The sequence below is a fragment of the Cryptotermes secundus genome, unplaced genomic scaffold, assembly GCF_002891405.2.
Source record: "Cryptotermes secundus unplaced genomic scaffold, Csec_1.0 scaffold721, whole genome shotgun sequence".
NCBI classification, from domain to species: Eukaryota; Metazoa; Arthropoda; class Insecta; order Blattodea; family Kalotermitidae; genus Cryptotermes; species Cryptotermes secundus.
In genome coordinates, this window is record NW_019733845.1 from 195887 (window position 1) to 217757 (window position 21871).

A 21871-nucleotide genomic window follows, 5' to 3' on the forward strand; every position below is an offset into this window, starting at 1 on the left:
AAGTACGCAGTGACTTGAAGTTTTCGTTTGTCGTTGATGTTGCAGAACTGTGGTGCAGGCCGGAATGCATGTGCTGAGAGAAGGAGCCTTGCAACCTTACAGAGACACTCTGAGGGAAATGTAAGTGGAGTTCTCATAATGTTCGCTAGCCTAAGACCACCTACCGTTCACACACAGTTGTGGGAATACTTAAAGAACGCGGTCTTCGCGCTTCGGACCCATAATACTTGTACTTTACAACTCATCGAACAAACTAGGGATACACGGTACCAAATCCCAGAAGACTGCTTTCTTCATAGTCACCGCCGTGAAAGCCTCAAATCTTACATACTATAGAAAGGATTGTTGTCGCAGAGAATTTGCTATGATTTGGTGCGTCGCTCGTGCGAGATGCGAAAAACACTGGCAGGCACATTAAACCTGTAATCTATGCCTAAATTATTTCTACGGAATCCTGAAAAGGCTGCAACTTAGGCGGTATTCATTTGTCTTGTATTTGGAATAATTTTCTGTGGTTTTCATCAGCTCCTTCAGATAAATGCTTGGGTAGCACCTCAACTCGGACATCTACCACTAACTTACACTTCCTTTCCTATCCATTCAATTGACCATCTTACTATTCCACGATATGAAGTCTTAGTGATGGACATCGCCGTAAGATTTACTATAAATAGATCAACAGGTACTGAATTTTCGTCCTTGCGTTGTGAACTTTAAATCTGATTTATCTACCATGGAACTGCTTAGTGACAAATCACAGATAAAGTCCCCAGTTTATCGAATACAGGATGTGATAATGCGCAGTGTGGTGAGACCTATCACACACCTCACGGGTGGTTATCAGTATAATGCGACCCGGGTTCAATCCCGTGTCTGAGCAAGTGGGATTTGTGGTGGACAAAGTGGGGCTGGGGTAGGTTTTCTCGGAGTACTTCGGTTTCCCTTGCCAGTCTTCATTCCAAATAGTTCTCCATCATCATAATCACTCGGGGCAGTTACAATAGGCAAATCAATGATCAGCAGGTGAAAGAGAAAGAAATCCAGAGAAAAATCTGATCAACCGCCATTCATTTCACCAAAAAAAAAAAAAAAAAGGCGGGAGAGGCAGTTGCACGGGGGCTATTCGCATGCGATGTAGCGTCACGTGACTCTGCCTTTTGAGCCACATATGTGATGTGTACGTGGAACTGGGTCAAGAAGTTCACCCAGGGTCGTCCTGAATATGTTGAATGTTACCCCAGGATCATCCCGGATGTTCTGTATCTTGTCCTAAGTTAGGAACTGGATCTGTTCCAAACACAAGATCACGACTTACCACTGAAGACAGCAAAATTTTCAGTGTTGTGAGGCCCATGAGAATTTGGTGTAAGAAGCAGCTGAGACTCTGTTACTTTGCAGCAGAAGCTACCGATCTCTGTTAGCAATGAAATATTAGCAAATTAGACATTAATACTAAACTTAGAGGACTGTATCACAGAATTGAGTTTTCGCGGTTTGTGGAAAATTTGACAGGTTCTCGACTTCTGTACGACCTGGCAGCGTGGAATTTCTCTAGTCCTATATCAAAGATTTCGTAGTTGCTTTCCTTTGCGCAGTCGATTAGGTAATTTTTATCCGTACCAGTTTCAACCCCCTCTTGTCAGCATCTGTTTGGTCTTCTTGTCCATTGTTGTGTCATCGTCTTCATATACAAGGAGTAAGCTTTTTGGCCCGTTCCGACTCCAGGGTTAGTTGAACTGGTCCCTCCATCTCTTCAGTTGTCGGCATCTCTCCCCTCTTCCTTCTGGATAGTAATAAAACTGCTTTCAAAGAATTTGTTTAGTTCATGAGAAGATGTTTGATGACCAGCCGACAAGAAGCAGGGTGGCTCAGAGGTTCACTAGTAGAATGCTCGCCTGCCTTCCTTGTGTGTATTTATAGAATGTCTGAGAAGTAGTGGGTCTGGAACGGGGTCCACTTGGGCCTCGTGGCGATAATTGAGGAGCTATTTCAAGGAAATAGCGGCTTCGGTCTAGAAAACCGAAATTAACGGCTGTGGGGATTTGTTGAGCTGATCACGCGACACCCTCTCTCAGCTAAAGTTAGCACTAACTTCGCCGACAAGCGGCGGTCGCTCTGTCGGTATAGTTCGCTTGCGGACTAAAACCACGGAGTTCGTATTTTTTGTTTTGTTTTTGTCGTATTCGGCTTCCTTCATTCGATCATTATCATTTCGTTTACGTAGTAATTAATTATTCTATATTATAGATTTTATATTACTCGCATATTGCATTATTTGTTTTCTTGTGTTATCTCAGTGATATTCTCCTGCTTGTCGCTTACTCTATCTGCATGATGCTTTGGTACCTTGGAACAATATTTCAACAGAGTGTATGTGTAATATGTTTAGTGTTATTCAGTCAGTTACAAATAGGTTAGCTGTAAGCCTGATTATCGAATTGGAATTTCTAAAGCCGTGTGTAAAACCACCTGGCCTCTTTGTCGTATTGAATTATCCAGGAAGATTAATGACTAGAGTGATTTAGAGCGGAGACAAATCACTCCCTCTCCAGTCTCCATCCACCCCTCGGCCCCAACTCTAGTCAGAGTCGATAGTTTATGGAAATTTGTAACGCTGTATCGGTCAAGTATAAAAGTTCCCATATATGTAGACACCAAACGCCTCAGGTTGAAGCATATATTCCTTTGGAAAACGTGCACTGAAGAGCTTGTACTCGAAAAGGAAGCTCACACAGCACAAACAAGCGGGGCTTTACTTCCCTTCTCTCTCTGAGCGAATTGTTTGCTCTGCGGCACAGTTAAGTTACGGGAACTTCATGCAAGCCTCCGAGTGTTTTCATTCAAGCGCCGGTTTTATGGGAGGTTTCGTAATGTGTTACATTCACAAAAAAAAAATTAAAAGCGAAATTAATGAAAAATATAACTCTTTCATTTAATTTACAGTTACATGAAATCTACATGTGGTAAACGTAGAATTTAATTTGGTTATTAAACGTTGCTCTATGTCACTGTGTAAGTTATATCGTACGTAATCAAGTGAAGACCTTGTCATGTGTAGTTATAGTAAGGGGATATGAAGACAGTATTTGCCATTCTCATGGAAGGGCTGCATGAAACAACGAGAATTTATTATAGATTAATAACAATTTAGTGTAAATAAATGGGCCATGGATGAGGAAATGGGTGGAATACGATTATGCAGCACGCATGGGAGGGACGAGAAAGGTGTTCTTCGGAAAACCTGAAGAACAGAGGGAATTTCAGAGATACAGGGGAAGGGGGGGATGCTATTGTGTTTACAAATGGGGTATGATATTATAGACCTCATTTGTCTCGCCCAGGATAGTTCAGTTCCCGGCTTTCATGGGCACGGGAACGAATTTTCAGCTTCCATAGATTTGGGTTACCTTTGACGAGCTTATTAAATATGGGCTTATGAAGAGAGACTCTATTACGCAGTATTACTTAGCTAGTAACTAAATAAAGAGTCTGTATACAGATGCTTTGTTACCTGAGAAAATACGATTTAATTGGCTTCTTTGTAACATAATCACTCAGTACTGGACAGTGTTTTAGCGGTTCATACTCGGTTACCATGAGGCAAATTGCCACTATAGAGGATTAGAGGAAGCGTTGTTGATTGAAGGCCGAAGTTACAGTGTTTCAGAGAAAGGCCGGGCGAGGGATGGGACGACAGGAGGACGACTGAAACAAGCAGAAACAAACAGAACGTGACACCAGAGAATTACTTGGCTTAGGACTGAGTCTCCCAGTTCTGCAAGCAACGTGAGGTACTACGTATTTCCAAATGTCCCATTTGAAAACACAGATACAGATACAGAAACAGAAACAACTCATTTTCCCTGTCTCTGTCTACTTTTCCAACTGGTTCATGGACCGATGCATTTGTTTAAAGAAGGGGAAAATAGTGGAATGAAAGTTTTCCTTTGCTGGAGCAAATACGTCAGGCATCCCAAATACATTATTAGGCTCGCAATTCACTGGTCTGCTCATTTATTCCAAGTACTGTAATGAAGTCATTGAACGCTGAATTGTGGGATGCGTCATTTTCCACCTGCTCTTTTACTGCAGAGTGGGCATAAATATGCAAATATTTTACTCTACAAGAGGTTTTCAGACTTTCAAGAGATGTGGGATTATTTTATGATATACGTACGCATTACTTACAATGGGTCGTCATGATAAAAAGACAAATTTCTGTAAGAATTTTAAGAGAAGTAAGAATCTAAGTTAACGACAGAGCAATTTAAATCAGTCCACAAAATTTTAGTGTAGACTTTCAATGCCAGGTTTTGTCAAAATTTTTAGTGGTATATATTCTGAGGTGAAACCTTCCAAGAGACATCTAATAGAGTTTAGAAAAATTACCTGTTAAACTTACATTTGTGATTAAGTTCTTAACACAGTGAAGTTCAAATATTATTGTTGTAATTTGGTTCAAGCATGTTTTTTATTCAGTTTAATTTATTTTCTATGATACCCTCTAAAGCTTGGACAGCATTGCCTCGAAATGTAGAATATGAAACAAAGGAGTCGTGGAATAACTTGAGGTACTATCTCAGTGTTGGCAGGAGGAATTGAGGATAAACACGAAAACTCTTAGTCAAGATAGCATGTCTCCTGGTAGACATTCGAGCCCGGGTCTACAGATATGGTGCAGGAACATGACGTCCGATTTCAGATTCTCTTGCAAGTAGGTCACGTATAAAAACATGATTCGTCCTAGTGTTGTGTATGGGTTCGAAATTTGGAAGATATACGTATTAATGGCTCAGGGAGACGAGTTTTAGAAAGCAGGCGTTTCGTAACCGTGTTTATACAGGGTGTTTCACGACTTTAGGACATAATTGCAGGAGGTGATTTCCTAGGTCTTTGTGATCAAAAAAGTTCATATAAACATGTGTCCGATTTTGGACGGTTACGGAGTTATGACCGTTTTAAACTCAGAATAGAAGGTAACAATTACTGACAATAAACGGAACAAAATAATAAACCAGCTTAATACATGATACATTTAAAGTATGACTGTAACGTTAATTTCGTGAAATTACCTTTAATTTGAATTGATTGGTGCTTAAAGCTGATTTTCGAAAATGCCACCGCCGGCCGCAACACAGGCTGCCGCTCGGTTGTGAACTGCGCGGGTAGCACGTAGCAGTTTCAGCTGGCTGTTTCATATGTGGTCAGCGGCGTCCAGAATGCGACTCAGCAAAGCATCTCGCGTTGCCACCTTCACATTGTAAACCAGTTCTTTCATCCATCCCCACACAATAATGCAGTGAGCTTAAGTCGATGTTCTTACGGTGATGACTATGAAGACGAGACGTTGTCCAATCTGGCAGATGCTAACCGAGGTTCCAGAGGCAGAACGATCCCCTGAAATGTTGGTCAATATGCCTCTGGCTAAACAGCATCACATCCCAGAAGTTTCATGGTGCTTCTCTGTCTTTTCGGGAGCATATTGCAAACTATTATAACCAGTTCATTCTGACGCAATATACGTTGTAATTGATACAGCGTCGTTCTGTTTCAGAGTTCTGAATAATGTACGCCAGCTCCGCAGCATCGAGTCACGTGCTTTTCAGAACCTGACGGAACTTCGTACAGTGTAAGTAGCTCAGAGAAAGAGAGGGGCGGAAACGCACCCACATTGCTACACTGTTTCACTCCGAAACATGGGACTTTGCATACCATTACAAGCAGACATTGGCGCAAATGGGCACTAACAACTTGTGTCTGCAGTTCCACGGCAGAACACTAATATGTAAGGTAGTTCACAAAAAGAGAAAGAGGTCTGCTTCTACGGCAAGGTTGATGTATACATTGTCCTGGATTTAACATGAGTGTCATGACCAGTATGGAAGCTTAGCTCCACATATTCGGATTATTCGTCGTACAAGAATATCTAGCTGTACCAGTGCATTCATTTGCTGAAAATTTTCTGTTTCAGGTATATAAATCACGCCCCCTTACTTCGAAAGATTCCGGAAGCTGTGTTCCAGCTGCATCTGCCGAGTCTTAGAAGTCTGTAAGTTCGATTCCTGTTTTTACAATTGCTGAATATCGTTGCATTCCTGTTTCCTGTCTGAAAAATAGAGTATTCAATTTCTTGACCCGGATTTCAGGTACTGAAATATTTTCGTAGTGTTACCCAGTCCCTCTAGGAGAATGTTCATATAGCATTCAAAATTGGCCACGATCCATGGTTCCACTTCTTCATAGAATCGTCATATTATTTGATTTTGTACGTTCATGTAATCTGAAGCTGGAGAAGCGTCATTAAATAGACACCTTTTCTTTGCCGGTATCCTATCTTGGGGTCGACTTCTTCAGTTTCCAGCTTCTAAGTTTCGACCCCCCTTAGAGGACTGAATACGAGTAATGTGTTTTCCACGCATATGTATGTCGCCTTCCTGAGTGTCTTTCTTATGGAGACGACTGCAGCTTTGCTTCGGCATTGCTTCCCCACTCTTTCAAAATTGCTATAAAATTCCAGTGCTCCAAATTTCGGGTTTCTTATCACTGATGAAGTAACACCAATTCCTTCCCATTTTTTTTCTGTGGCGCTACAGCCCCAATTTGGGCCTAGGCCTACCTCCATGAAACTCTCCGTTTCACTTCGGTTTTTCTAGATCTTACACATACGGTAGGACTCCTTGGGCGAGTGATCAGCTCGTCGCAAGGCCTCTACCTGTACACAAACACAGAAAAACGCCACAAACATCCATGCCCTGAGTGGGATTCGAACCCACGATCCCGGCTTCCGAGAGAGCGAAGACATTGCACGCCTTAGACCTCTCGGCTACCGTGACCGGCCAATTCCTTCCCATACCCTTTTATCGTCCTATTCTCTCGTCTCACCTGGAAACGTCTTAAGTAATCGCTTATTTTCCGCCTCAAATTTTCATTGAGTGGCCACGCATCACTTCCATGCAGTAGAATACGTACTTTGGACTGTGCTGTGAAATATGCCTCTTGTTGGATCTGAGGTTCTCACAGTGGTAGCCATGGAGAGTTCTGTGTTGCAGGATATCGGCGCGTGTGACAGTAAATGTTAACCGATGTTTCGGAGAAACATGGACCTGCATGTAGCAGGCGGCAAACGAAGTTCTGCACGCTGCCTGCTTTACGCTGGTTTATTGCGTGGCTTACACTTAGCCCTGAAGATGGAGGGGATATGTTGTTCCAAACCATCGGCTGAATTTCACCGAAATACACGGCTCTGTATCCCAGAACATATTACTTTTATATGTCACATATATTTTTATTCCATAAGATTCCATGCAATGCCTTGGTTTTAATTTTTAGGACACTTTCCTTATTAAAAAAAAAGGCGGCTTATGCGATTACCTTGCTGTCTGCGAGTCCGTGTTTTCATAAGACATTTTGGTGTTATTTGTGAGAAGTAGACACAATACAGGTTAGGACCTGTCCGCCCAAACCAACTTGTTGTGCCTGTTACGCGGGATGCAGAATGCTTGTGTTGCTAGGGACCATTCTTTAACGTGAAAGAAGTGTAAGACTAGATACAGCGTATCATGTGCAGGAAGTGGGCGCATACGGATTGTGTTCACTCCAGAATTGAGAGGGTTTTGTGTCGTCTGTGACAACAAAAATAAGTAAGTATAAAGGCAGAGAAAAACAATACTATTAATTTATTTTAAATAATTCATCCTCACAAAGCAGGGAACCTACTGGTGCCTGATATGTGGAAAACAGAGTTTTTGAGTTTTTGATATATTTAACATGAGCTTTTGTTGTTGTTGTTGTTGTTGTTAATGTTAATGATGCTTATAATTATAAGGTAAGACAAGAAATAAAACTATATAGCATCCCCAATTATTTCCTAGATGTTCCGTTTTTTTCTTTTTCTGTAAGCGTCTTAAGAATTCATACCAAAATTATGGGCCCCTGCTGTAAGATGCTAGTGCTCTCTAGTACATAACACTGGAAACATGTTCCAACCGACAGGCATAACGGTGGCACAGGATCTCATTTGGAGAGCTGACATATTCATGTGGTGAAAGCATGTTATACTAATTTAAAGTAACTCCAGTTTCTTCAGTCGTGTTCATAAAACTCCACCATTGTCCCATATTCTGTGCCAGCTGAATCCAGCTCACATTTGAATCACTCTTTCCATAATATCGACTTCTCACTGGACTGAGGTGTGTAAAATGGTTTGGAACCATTAAGAGTTTTCCGATAAAAATATTATATGTGCCTTTCATTTCTACCATTTATTGAGCACGGCAAATCCAGGTGTTCCTCCCATTCAGTCACTCTATCAATGCTTTCTACTACCTCTCAACTACATTCTCATTAATCCCCAAATTTTATCTCGCTCTACGAAGGATTTTTCTTGTCTATAACATGCATATAATTGTGAGTACAGGCAAGTAGAGATAAATCCTACTCTATTCTGATGGGGATTATTAATTCTCTATTACCCTCAGCACTGATCCCTTCTTTCGTTTTAGACTGGCTTGACAGCGTCTCTTACCGGGACATTTCCCACTATCTTTTCTCATATATTATCCACTTTAGAGCTGATATGATATATAATTAATGTGAAATATTTTGATAATTTACGGTTCATTTAACGTATGTAGGATTATTAATGGATAATAAATAGGATTTTTAATTTGTAAAGAAGCGGTCATATACGTACAATCCCTGCATTCATCTGAACAGACTGAAGAAACCCACAAAAAACTCTGCGAGGATATTCAGTGTCGCGGCCAAGAGTCAAACCGGATACCTCCCGACCAGAAGTCGGAAGCACTGCCACCTAACCACATTCCTTGTAATAACACTGAACCTACCTTGAGGAGCGGGACAGACTGCACGGTACGCAGATGTCTCGCGGCTTTTGCAATTCCTAGTACGCGTCTGTCAATACTTGTTACCCCTGACCTTACGATGGGTAGACTGTACTGTAGGGCACAAGCTGTGTCTAGCACAGGAGCACTCAGCTTGAACATTACAGCAGCACAGCGCCTATATGCTGCATAGATACTCGTACTTGGCCACTGCGCTAGTTGCATATGAAACAGCTATGAAAACTAGAGAAATGCTGTATTGCGCGTAATTTCTGCAGTTACATATCTGCAAGGAATATTAATTTTACACTGGTCAATAACGATGCACACCTTTCTGCAATGGGCTGAATTCAAACGTCACATCCTCCCGCATTTGCTCTCGTGCTTTGTTAATTTAACTGTGCGTGCATTATGCAGCTTCTAATAGAAACATTGGTGCAACAGACAGGCAAGGGGCAGCTGTAGCACATTTCCAGGCAGTCTCTCAGTTATCGCTTTATTTCGTACAGTTCTGGCTGACGTAGGATGAAGTGCTTCAGCTGTGCATGGTACAGCCTCAGTGGAAAAGCTTCTGGTTCCAGCATTGAGGACAGGGCGTTTTCTAAGGGCCCTAGTTAAAACATGGGCTCACAATGGACCCAATACTGGAAGTGAGTGCCTGGGGCGACAAGAAATGCACCCCCCCTCCCAATGATCAATACTGAGATATTATGGATAGAATGAGAAAAGTAAAACACCCCAAAATGGTTGGTGTCACGTAAAAAATCGAACCAATGACTCAGAAATAAGGAGAAGGGGTGTTATGTTCAGGGTTACGAGAGAAAAATGACGTATGTATGTTTGTATTCTTGTGTGAAAATCGGCTATACCATGCCCGAGTTTTGAATTTGACTTATGTCCACAAAATTTAAGATGGCTTACTAATGTAAGAGCAGCGGTATAAGATTTATCCTCCTCCTAGCGAGAATTGCTTTATGTTTAATTTGCCATGTTTTGTGAAATTAATTAGGAATGTCAAGAGATTGATTACACTTCAACGACATACTCGTAGTTACTACCTTTGGTATTTACTATTATTATTATTATTATTGTTATCGCTCTACATTCCTTTATTAGGCCTTGGCCGCTATTTCAGTTCTCGATCCTAAATACAGTTGCTAGGACTCCTTCGACGTGGGATCAGATCGTCACAAGGCGTCTACTTACACACAGAACAACACAGAGTAAACGCACACAACACAGACATCCGTGCCTTGAGTGGGATTCCAACCCATGATTCATAGCGTTTGAGCGAGCGAAGACAGTTCCTGCCTTACACCGCGCGGCCACCCTGATCAGCACCCTTGAGTTTAGCGGCTTCAAAATGAGAGGCAAGTGAAACTGAGGCGTCCCGAATAGTACGAACGAACTCAAGAAAATTGTTTCTTTTCTCTGGCTTCGCGTAGTTTGACGGGTGCACAAAAGAGAGAAGCAACATATCCTGTGAAAGCTGAAGGAAGGCCCGGAAATGTTAGGAGAAGCAGGACGGCTTATTTAAAATTAGAAGCATTATTCTTGACCACTCTGCAGACATACTCGTACATTAATAATTACCCATGTTAAGTGGAGATGTAAACTCTTAAAAGCATTTTCTCAAGACTTGCTTCGTTGTACATTCGCCCATACTATCCCGAAAGCCTCAACACTGAGGTGCACTCAAAAGTATCCGACGTTCACAAGACGTTCATGTTGATTGCTGAATTGGGATGCGCGCTTTTGCTACAGCTCGTTTGGAATGAGGGTGGCTTGCTTCCATGCAAACCAGAGAGACCATGGATAATCATGATAAAGGTAGATTTTTTCTGGAGATCCTGAAGAAAATGAGAAGTGGAGGTATAATTCCATGCATTTTCGCCTCGGCACTAGCTGGAGGTGAGTTGTCAGCTTCACATCCCGGCCGCTGTATCCCCAAGGAAATAAATTCCTGTGGCCATTAGAATTGAGGCTGGGTGGAACCAGAGACGATCAAGGGTGCAGCGTAATCCTCGTCATGCCTTTTATTCAAAACGGTGCGAATTTGATGGCCAATTAGAGAAGCATAGAATGATCCGAAAACGAAGGTAATTGAACCCAACTTTCATTTCCAGTCCTAAGAATGGTGTCATTATTCCAATTATCGTTGTCTTTTCGGATTACATTATGTTCTACATTTGATTTGGATGTGCCGCAGTGTTCCACGTGCGTTAACGTGCCCTCATGGCTTACTAAACTGGACCATTCTGTAGAAATGTTCTTTGTCGATTCGAGATTGTGTTTTGGTTTCAGACGCATCGTACACACGGGACTTGAGGAGATCCCCCAGCTGCAGCACCTCCGAGTGGACTCAATCCTACACATGGTGTGAGTATATCGCTTTATCTGATTCTCTTTGTAAGATTTTGTCAGTTTTCCGAAAAGTATCTATCTGGTAGGAGTGTCAGAGTTCAGTTCTGCTAATACTGTAACCATCGGTCGGAGTCAGTTCTGAATTCCGATCACCTTTTTGTTTTCGTGATATCCACCGTCTTAGGTAAATATTGCCAGCTTAAATGTTCATTCTTTGAGTAATGCTAATTACTGCAATAGCAATTTCGATACTGGAGCATAGCCAGTATTTTAGATACAGTATGTCAGTATCGACTGTCACCTAGAACAATATTATAAAACTGAAACTCCGTCCGAAAGAGAAACTTCACAGTCTTAAGAGTACTGACTGAAAAGTTATGGAATTTTGAGACATGACCCTTTTCAGTGGGGGCACGCGGTAGCGTAGTTGGTTGAGACACTATGCTACAAGATTTGAGGCTTTCACGGCGGTGACTATGAAGAAAGCAGTCTTCTGGGATTTGGCACAGTGTATATGTGGTGTTAACCGACGTTTCGGAGGAACGTATCGCCTCCATCTTCAGGGTAGAAGAAAAAATATAAGAAATCTGCAAGCGAAGAGACCGTGAGAACCGGTAAAAGCAGACTGGTCTGCATCTACCCTGAAGATGGAGGCGATACGTTCCTCCGAAACGTCGGTTAACACCACATATACACGGTGCCAAATCCCAGAAGACTGCTTTCTTCACTATGCTACAAGTTCGAACGTCCCGATGAGGTGGACCACTCACCTCCAGTTAGTGCTAATGTCAAGAAAATGTGGATCTATACACCCACTCCAACATACGCCTTTATGGCTTAGTGCTTAATTAGTTGGGCGCAGGGACGACCTTAGCTTTTACTCTAATTAGTCAGGGAACCACCGGATGGAGCCCATAAGCCCAACATTTTAGACACGCCGTATAAGATAGAAAAGTGACCTTAAGTCACTTGACGTTCACATGCCTAAATCTTATTCAGAATTTGTCAAATTGTTTAAAAGTCATTACGAAGGGACATATACACAAGAGCATGACAATATTTCTCTTGAAAAATAAAGGAAGTGTAACTAGGAACCTTGTAATCCACGATTCTGAAAGAGAAAATTCCCATGTTTTGGACACACAGCACGTCTAAACCTCGGTGTAGACTTCAAAGAAACGTGTTCCATGCGACTCAGAGATTTTCCAAATAAAGAAAGAATTTTTTCATTATAATATTAAAATAATATGGACTGTTTTAATTAAGTATTAGTCACGGCGGAAATTATATAATGTGTTATTCTCCTAATCTAATTCGAATTCAAGTATAGCCATTACTTCAGCAAGCAGACAAACTCGGAACCAGTGCGTACTCTAAGATACCGGACCTGATTTGATGAACATCATCATCAGTAATCTGTCAGAAGACAGGTCCACCGTCTCTTCCAAAACAATTCCTCCACTTAATGCGATCTAGAGTTTTCTCCTTCAAATGACAGTATCCTCTTCTGTCCCCAAGGTCATCCAGCATCTTCTTACGTCTTCTTCCTCGTCTTCTTGTCACTTCTATCCGCCTCTAGTTTTCCTTCAATAACTTCTTTTAGAAGGCAGTTACCGCGTAAGATATGACCAATCTAATTAGCCTCCCCTTTTCTTATTTCGTGTAGGATATTCCTCTGCTCACTGACTCTAATTAACACTTCTTCATTTCTCACATAATCGGTCCAACTGGTCTTCTCCATCCTTCTCCAACATCACATTTCGAAACTTTCCAGATGTTTCTGATCTTCTGCCCTAAGTGTCCATGTTTCAGCCCCATACAGAGCTATGCTCCAAATGTAGCATTTCACTAGTTTCTTCCTCAAATTTAAGTCCAATTTGCTGGTAAAAAGATTCTTCTTCTTGCTAAATGCAGCTTTTGCCATGGCAATCCTGGATTTAATTTCACTAGTACACCTTCCATCATCTGTTAACAAGCTACCCAAATATTTAAAACATTTCACATTCTCCAGTTGTTTTTGGTCTATCTTTNTATTGATGGACATGACGCTACAAAATTGGGTAAAGTTAGATTTAAAATGTATTCGATTTCGGAATTTTCTGTGTTGACAGCTGCGTCGAGTCCGTTACCCACGTAATACAAAGGTATTGCAGCTTTGCTGTTGTTTAGCCGTTTTCAAGTAAAGTTGAGTTTACTGCTGGTCAGGTAATCCCCCACACCGTGCAGCAACTTAACTGTCCAGGGAAATGTTTCGCTTATGTTCGCCCAGTATACTACTACCATAATTGCATTTTAATTAATTGAAGCCGAATTTGAGTACCGCGTTTCAATATGAAAGCATATATGACTAAATCTGTATACAAGCTGAAGTTCTATATCAATTAAATTAAAACGTACTTATGAAAGCCATGAAACAAAATTTCACATGAGAGATAATAGAGTCTAGTGTTACAGCTGGGGCGTTTATTTTGTGCTGTATTATAAAGTTTGAAGGGAATAAGTTTTTATATTTATTTCAGAATTTAAAAGTAACCGACAAAAGTTTTCACTAATGTTCTGTTTTAAACAATTCATTGCAAAGCATAACAGCTACACAGTGTTAGCAGACGAATAATGCAGAATTCAATAACACATTGATATATTGGGTTTCTGGACTTTATCCATCGTCCTGGTTTTTAAGATAAAAAATAAAAACACGACGTTTCGGAAACTGGATCTGTTTCCGTCCTCAGGTGAAGGAAAAGGGAAACACCTATTCTATTGGGTCCGTTAGAAAGAGCTAGCCTCAATCACTGTTCCTTCACCTGAGGACGGAAACAGATCCAGTTTCCGAAATGTCGTGTTTTTATTTGTTATCTTAAAAACCAGGACGATGGATATCCAGAAACCCAATATATCAGTGTGTTATACACCATCGTCAGAATCCTATAGTAACTACTTCAATAACACATGTCGAGAACCTCTAGAATTTGTTCTTCTATTCGGTGCGTTGAAAATGTTTTGATCTCAAATTGGGCAGATGTGGAAGAAAAGGCCCTCGGGTTTTCATGAGCACCAACATGACGGTTGTACCAACCTACTAGGTCCCTAAGTGACAAATTGAACTGAAGCCTTGCATGTGATAGCAGTCTACAATTTAGAATATGCAACTTTAGAATTCACCTTCATTTGAGCTAACAAACGTTTCAAGAAGCTTTGCGCTTCAAAGAGTGAACTTTCTCGTGTTGGGCAGGATTTTGTGGCCGGCATCTTATAGGCGACCCCTCTTCAAAAGCCAGCATTCAAGACATCGTGTGATCTTCCTTTCGTAAAACTTAACGAGCAAGTCTTCTGCTGAGAGCATGTAAGGGTCTTCTTTGTCCGTACTATCGCTGGATACGATTCCGAAACCTTAGAAGTGGTCACTGTTGCCAAGTACAGGATCTCACATTTCATTAACTGATAGATTCACGGTGGAGAGCAGGTCCTGGAATGAAAATTCTTTTTGATCATCGCAAAATACTCTGTTGTAAACCGCTCACTCCACTTCGTATGTCCAGAAACTATTATAAATTTTGTTTAATACCACACTTTAGTTTTCTTCTCGGCCCACTTTGTGAGGTACAGACGAGGAGCCTTGCCCCAACCCTGATTCATACAGGAAAGGCGCTTACTTCTCCCTCCCTAGCCACACTGACTAATCTTTTTCTCATACACGTCACATGCCCACTGTAGTGCATAAGCCTTCCTCCTCCCTTTCCTATCACAAAGCCTCGTTTTAACATTGAAAACGTTATTATACGAGGGTGCAAATGGAATGAAGCCGTTAGTAAAAGAAAAAGTAACGATTTTCCGTAAGTAACGGAAAGTGTAACATTTGTGCAGCCTCTTACGTAACCGCTGATAACTCAAGGCCTATGACGATCTACTCCCCAGGAAAATTATTTAATTAATTCCTGGTACTCATATTTGTTAAGAGGCTGAGTCGACCCCAGGGCCATAGTGTGGCTGGTAGTATTAGGTCAATTGAAAAAATCCAAAGACCTCACAGGGACTTGAACCCGCGACCTTCCTGCTTGTAGCATAGTGACCCGACCACGGTAGGACTCCATTATTCTGAGCTGTACTGTTCACAGCATTTCGTTCTCTAATATTCAGTCTAATATTATATTTCAGTGTGATCCTTATTTTTCCAAATTATTGTTTTCCAAGAGTTTTCCCAAAAATTTCCCTCATAAATATTTGGTATACGTTTCTTGTTGCCCCTTTTAGAATCACTTCTTCATTCCACACTCTCCTCCTTGATGTAATTACCTGTTAAAAAGCTTGACTTTGCTCACGGCATTAAAATCCAGCCACCTTTTTTTTTCAGTGACCTGGAAAATAATCATATTCGACAAGTGCCAACCAGATCTGTCAAAGTGAGGTCCGAACAATTGTAAGTATATAATTGTGGCATTTCTTACGATAAAGTAATTTGAAAGGAATTATATTCTAATTTTATATCGACCCATGATTGTGGAGAAATTCCTCATGGAAATGACCGGGACTGAGTTCTTGTTGTTAACTGCATTGGAGGCGGGTTGGTGGAAACTCAAGTAAAGAAAATCTTGAGCAGATTTTATACTCCAGCAATGTCACATTTAATTTTCATAACGTAATATATAAGGTAACTTACATGTGGATAATGTAGTTACTACGTATATAATTCAATCGGACAACAATTTAAAAAATGCAGTAATAAAATAAATTTCATGTGTTAATGTAAAAAGGTAAAGCAATCCCTGTAACAGGCCTCGGAGGCGCATAGGATTGTGAGACGTTGAGGGTTCCACATTATCTAGACAATCGGCTTAAAGATGGCGGCAAGGTTGTGTCGTATGTCTAGACTTTGCAGCATTAACTAGTACGCGTACATTTGTTAAGCAGAAACAACGAACCATGAAATGGTCTTTCTTCCCTCTCCATTTCATTTAAACAGCGAACGGCTTTGGACGTCACCATTTCACCATCCTATCAGAACTCCTATACGTGTAATCTCCTTCATACGAGGTGCTCCCGTCTCGTCTAGAACAACTCCTTAAAACCAAAATAAAGTATGACCGTTTTTTTTTAATTGAGGACGAGGTTTTGCCTTTGAGATTTTAAAAGTCAAGCTCTCCACACGCAGAACGAAAACTGTTCGGATTGTTGACACTTTTTCGCGGCTGTCTGGCTCGAGAAAAATGCACTTACTCCGAGAAAACAAACATTTATACCTGTACGGTACTACAAATTAAGAAAAGCCACGAATGAAATTTGTGAGGTCCAGAGAGCGAAAAGAAGTGAGGAATTTACAAATTAAAGTCGACCTGCAAGTTGTGTGACAGAATGGAACATGTGTGGATATGTCCTAAATACGAAAAATAAAGCAGTTCCATGTATAACCTTGTAAAGGAGAGGAAGAGCAAGCTGTAGACATCCGCCCTCCCAGTCTAAACTCAATCTTATATAATTTAATATCGCGTGCCGCTAGATACCGCGGATTATACAGAAGAGACGTTTCCATTTCAGAATCAGGGTAAGAGTTACACAGAGACCACTTCAGTCATCTGCGTGATGAAACGTTGTTGAACAATGTAATTTACGATAGAGAATATTGTGACATGACGCCTGAAAGCCGCAATAGTGGAGTCGGAGCCAGGCGTCCATTGTCAGGAAACGGCTCCATAAACACCGCCTAAAAGCCGGAATACTGGAGCCAGACACAGAACTACCTATTTTGCTAGGCAACGGCTCATCCACGTTTCCGAGACAACACGCATATAAACAAAAAGTTACAAGGGATACGAGGAACTGAAGCCTTGAATTAGGTGTTCGGCACACGGTCGGCCGAAGGTAATAAAACACGAGGGATCTGCCATACCAGGAATTATGGATCCCCTGTGGAGGCGCAGTCGAATACCTCCACCGTAGACCTGCGAGTCATAGGAGGCGACGAAAAGGGAAGTCTCGATTCCGAGACATTAAAATATGGTCGCGAGTTCCACGGGACTCGGATCAGAGATTAACTGCTTTGGCGAGGACCAGCAGAAATTGCAAACGACAGACCCGTCATTTCGTCAGAGAGAGCGCCCCACATCAACAAACCCCCAACTGTCTGACAGTAAGTCTGACTCGTAAGCCCCAGATGGGTGCTTTATTCCAAGACAGACTGGCCGATTGGCCGTCGGTCATAATATAGACTCAGACACAGACCCGGAAGTAGGTGTGAAGTGAAGAGAGAGAAATATAAGACTCTGACTCAGAAAGTAAGTGTGAGAGAGTTCCAGAGTTCGAGAGACTATAGACTCTTCAAGATTCATTGTGTTACCAAACAGAGCAGTTTGTGAGACATTCTGTCGCAGACGAGAAGCCGCCAGTCAAAGAGAATTCTGAAAGCAGCTGAATAGTTGAAGTTTTGAATACCTTATATCATACAGAATTACTGGGGGTTTGGAATTTTTCCATCGTCCGGAATTCTAGGAAACAGAAAACACGACTTTTCGGAAACTGGATGAGTTTCCGTCTTCAGGTGAGGAAGGAAGGCACATCATCAGTTGAAAGAGCTAATCTGAATCACTGGCAGTGATCCAGTTTCCGAAAAGTAGTGTTTTCTATTTCCTGGAATTCCGGACGATGGAAAAAGTAAAAAAATCCACTAATTCTCTGTGTTTTCCATCATCGTCAGAACCCTTTAGAATCTATGTTATATCATGTATGTAATTGTAAAATAACGCCATTTGGTCCATTCATGCGAACTAGAACCCTAATTTCCGTCACGGATCCTCCCTACACGTGACACTATGAAAACACTAGCGTGGTCGTTGAAGCAGACAGGCAAAAGAAGGAATTCGGCAGGCATGCCCGTGTGCAAGGTACCTTTCTTCTCTCACACTTCAGCAGTCCGAACAGACGCACCTTCTAGATTAAAAGCGACTAGATTATACTTGAAAATGTTCTCGGAAAGCTATATTGAAATATTTTTGCCCAAAGTTAATTTTGAAATCGAGTGGCCAATTGTAATTCATACTTGTAACGGTAGGCAGATGTGAGGTATAACTGCACACGTTCATAATTTCGGCATTAAATGTAGGTGAATGTTCTGCATTACGGCGGGTCGCTTTAACCGCGTGAATGTCTCACGACATCCAATGGCTAGACTTGGTGGGCGTCAGGAGCGATCTGCAAGCCGTAATGAGGAGGAACATCTCAGACACTGCTGCCAAGAAACTGACCCACTCGAAATGCATTGCACTTAATTTAATGTACAGCAAATTGAACTGTGTTGTAAGCAAGGATTCAGACTTTAAATCATGTCTGTACTTCTGTTGGTGTAAACTCCGCGTACTTATCGCCTCCACTGTACCGCTGTGCTGTCATTGCTTTGTGATTTAAGATGCAGCATGAGACTATGTTGCGCAGGAGACGGCGCATCTGCGTGGCAGTTAACATTTCTAATCCATCATCACGTCAGTCCTTGCCCTTTAATCTGAGACTCCGAGACCTCATCTCTGAGTCACGCCTAATTACACCTGACAGTTTGTAATTAGCAACATGAAGCCGAAGTATGCAGTTCGCGTTTTTGTATTCTGCGCTGTCAGAAACATGACAATCTGGTGTTTCAGGGGTGTTACTTAATATACAAAGCTCACCGCCATGGGGAAAGTTTGTTTTTGCATTTTTGTCAAGGCCACGAAAACAACCGGATATCTTCTAAGTAAGTTTCAAATTTTGTAGGTTTAACAGTTTGTTTGAAAATCTTAGTTACATTTCTTCAGTTTCTGCAATGAAATAGGAATGTATTGCAGCACTGAAGAAACTCCTCTGGCAAAAGGGAGGGCCAACTAGCCATTTGGGTGGAACAAACATGTGCTTTATTTACTCTCCATATCTGCCTTCTGTCTGGATATCATCAATCCAATACTAAATTTGCTAATATATTATTCAGCTTACTTACTTACTTACTTACTTACTTACTTAGTCATGGAGCTAAGCTCTTATTGAGGAGCCACCAAATGTGCAGCCACTCAAGAACTTCCCAGCATTTTTTGGAACCCGAAAGTTCATAAAAATGCTCACAAGAGCCCTCCACTGGTCCCGATCACGACCCAGATCAATCCAATCTATACCACCCCATCCTATCTAAGATCCATTTGAATATTTTCCATCCACCTACGCCTTGGTCTTTCCAGTGATCTCTTTCCTTCTGGCTTTCCCACAAATATCCTATATGAATTCTGTTTCTCTCCCATTCGTTTTACATGCCCAACTCATCCTCCTTCTATTTGCAGCTTGACCGGTGGATCAAACATCAAATACAATACTTTGTAAACAGAGTGGACACGACTTACATGGCAGAAAGTCTACCCGTTTTCCACAGCGCACATGTCTTATAGGAGGGCGAACATGACGAAAATACTAGTAATACCATTGGTATTCTCGAGTTTATTTCTCTAAACGTGCACACAGAATAAGAAAATGAGAACAAAAATTGTCTGCACTTAGCTTGACTTATGAATTCTAGGCAGAAGTGTGATGAAAGATACAAGAATTTGTTTTTTCGTTTCAGTCTGCTGAACTACAACCTGATCGAGCTGGTGCAGAATCACGCCTTCAGCGAAGCTGAGATTGCCAGGCTGTAAGTGGTCCTTAATTACTTGACAGTCAGCTATTAAGTCTGAATTTCATGACAATTTTTTTTTAATTCGGTGGGGTGTGGAGTCCAGCTGGGTCCACTCGGGACGGCGGCCACTGATTGGCCTATTGTACCTTCCCCGGGTGATTATGATGATGGAGAATTTTGTCGAATGAAGATTGGCAAGGGAAACAGAAGTACTCGGAGAAAACCTGCCACAGCGCCACTCTGTCCACCACAAATCCCACTTGACCAGACCCGGGATCGAACCCTGTCCGCCGCGGTGGGAAGCCAGCGACTAACCGCATCAGCTATGGCGCGGCTCTTCATGACAATTCATAGACTTTCAATTATTTTAGAAGGCAGCCCCTTCCGAAGAAACAATGGCAAGTTCTTTGGCAAACACGAAGAAATACGTACATATAGAAATAATTTTCTTCGCCCATTCTATGAATGCTCAAACTACCCACCACTGATCACTGGACCGATTGGTCGATTAGCTGGCTGACATGGTGAACATATTGCACCGTCCCCTTTTTTTCCTTCTCCTTTGTACCCCAGGGGAGGGATCAGTAAAGATCCGTGTCTTCCGCGAATCGAACACGAGCAAGACACAGAGTGAAGTTGGGCTTGCAAGTTAAACAAGTTGAAGACTGTGTAAGATTTGAGGCTTTCACGGCGGTGACTATGAAGAAAGCAGTCTTCTGGGATTGGGCACCGTGTATATGTGGTCTACAGTCTGCTTTTAGCGGTTCTCACGGTCTCTTCGCTTGCGGATTTCTTATATTTTTCCTTCTACCCTGAAGATGGAGGCGATACGTTCCTCCGAAACGTCGGTTAACACCACATATACACGGTGCCCAATCCCAGAAAACTGCTTTCTTCAAGTTGAAGTCTGTCAGCAGTTACTGAATTGAATTAATATATATTCTTAATTGGTGTACGTGAAAGTAAAGTTGCCCCTGTACTTAATTAACTAAGCGCCATGCCATGAAGAAGATTATTCGTCACATCATAGTACCCTTTCTACGAAATTCGATGAAAAGTTGAGACGCTTCTCATTATCACCCCGCTTTTCAACATATGTTACTTTACTGCTCCACCCGATACATTGCCTCCATGCATGCAAAGTTACCTCGTCAGTAAAGTGCTCAAGAAATTCTGTTAGAGTCAGACTTCTCGAGGGAAGTGTGAGGAAAGGAGCCCACATATCCACTAGTGGGCAGGATGGAACAAATCCTCTGCCTGCTGGATAGGTATCATATAGCATACACCACAAATGTATCAGGGATTTATTTTTTTATTTTATTTTCCAAATTAACCCACTCGTTAGAAGTACTTCGTGCATTAATTTCTTAATCTTTATAGTCGCCCATGCCCCCACTCCTGATTTGGAGCGGAAAGTTAAGTAAGTAGGAGTAATATTGCCGCAGAGCCTAAACAGCTGAACACTTGAGGCCCGCAAGGGCAAGCAGGTGAAGATTAAAATCTTTTTGGACCCAGCAGTGAATGAAGGTGACTGATCAACTGCAGGTTTCGGTCGCACTGCCGCGGGCACTCAGCGGGATAGGGTCGCAGATATTCTCTGAGCTTGGTCGAGAGGAGAAAACGCTGCTCCTGGAATACACAGACCGTAGCCAGACTTTATAGTGACAAGAGTTATCTAGGCTAAATGCTGGGTAATTCTTGAGTAGCTGCAGAATTGGCGGCTCCTCCAGAAGAGCTCAGCTCCATGAGTAAGTAAGTAAGTTATCTAGGCAATGTTGCAATGTTGCAATAGGCTTATACACACTACAAGGAGTTGTATCCCAGAGGAGAGGACTCTTCATAACCACCGGTGTGAGAACCTCAAATCCTAAAAAGGAAATTGGTTTTGCTCATGTAGATTCTGAGTATGGCTCGCAATTATAAGTTATGACCCATATTTTGTGGGGACGCGGTAACGTAGTTGGTTGAGGCACTATGATACAGGCCGGAAAGTCTCGGTTTCGATTCCGGGCAAGGGCATTACATTTTTAAATTGACCTAA

General features: G+C 41.8%; 1 protein-coding gene across 3 annotated transcripts in view; it reads left to right on the forward strand.

Annotated features, from left to right (window-relative positions):
• The window catches only part of LOC111868272 (lutropin-choriogonadotropic hormone receptor), a 155044-nt gene that overhangs the window by 96851 nt on the left and 36322 nt on the right, over positions 1-21871 (forward strand). For 2 of the 3 annotated variants that reach the window (XM_033752991.1, XM_033752992.1), the window contains 5 exons: positions 5555-5629; positions 5972-6049; positions 11148-11222; positions 15559-15624; positions 19777-19845. In XM_033752991.1, the coding sequence (XP_033608882.1) occupies positions 5555-5629; positions 5972-6049; positions 11148-11222; positions 15559-15624; positions 19777-19845 (363 nt within the window). Of the gene's footprint in view, positions 1-45; positions 121-5554; positions 5630-5971; positions 6050-11147; positions 11223-15558; positions 15625-19776; positions 19846-21871 lie in introns of all 3 variants that reach the window. The other variant, XM_023858770.2, reaches the window with a different exon arrangement.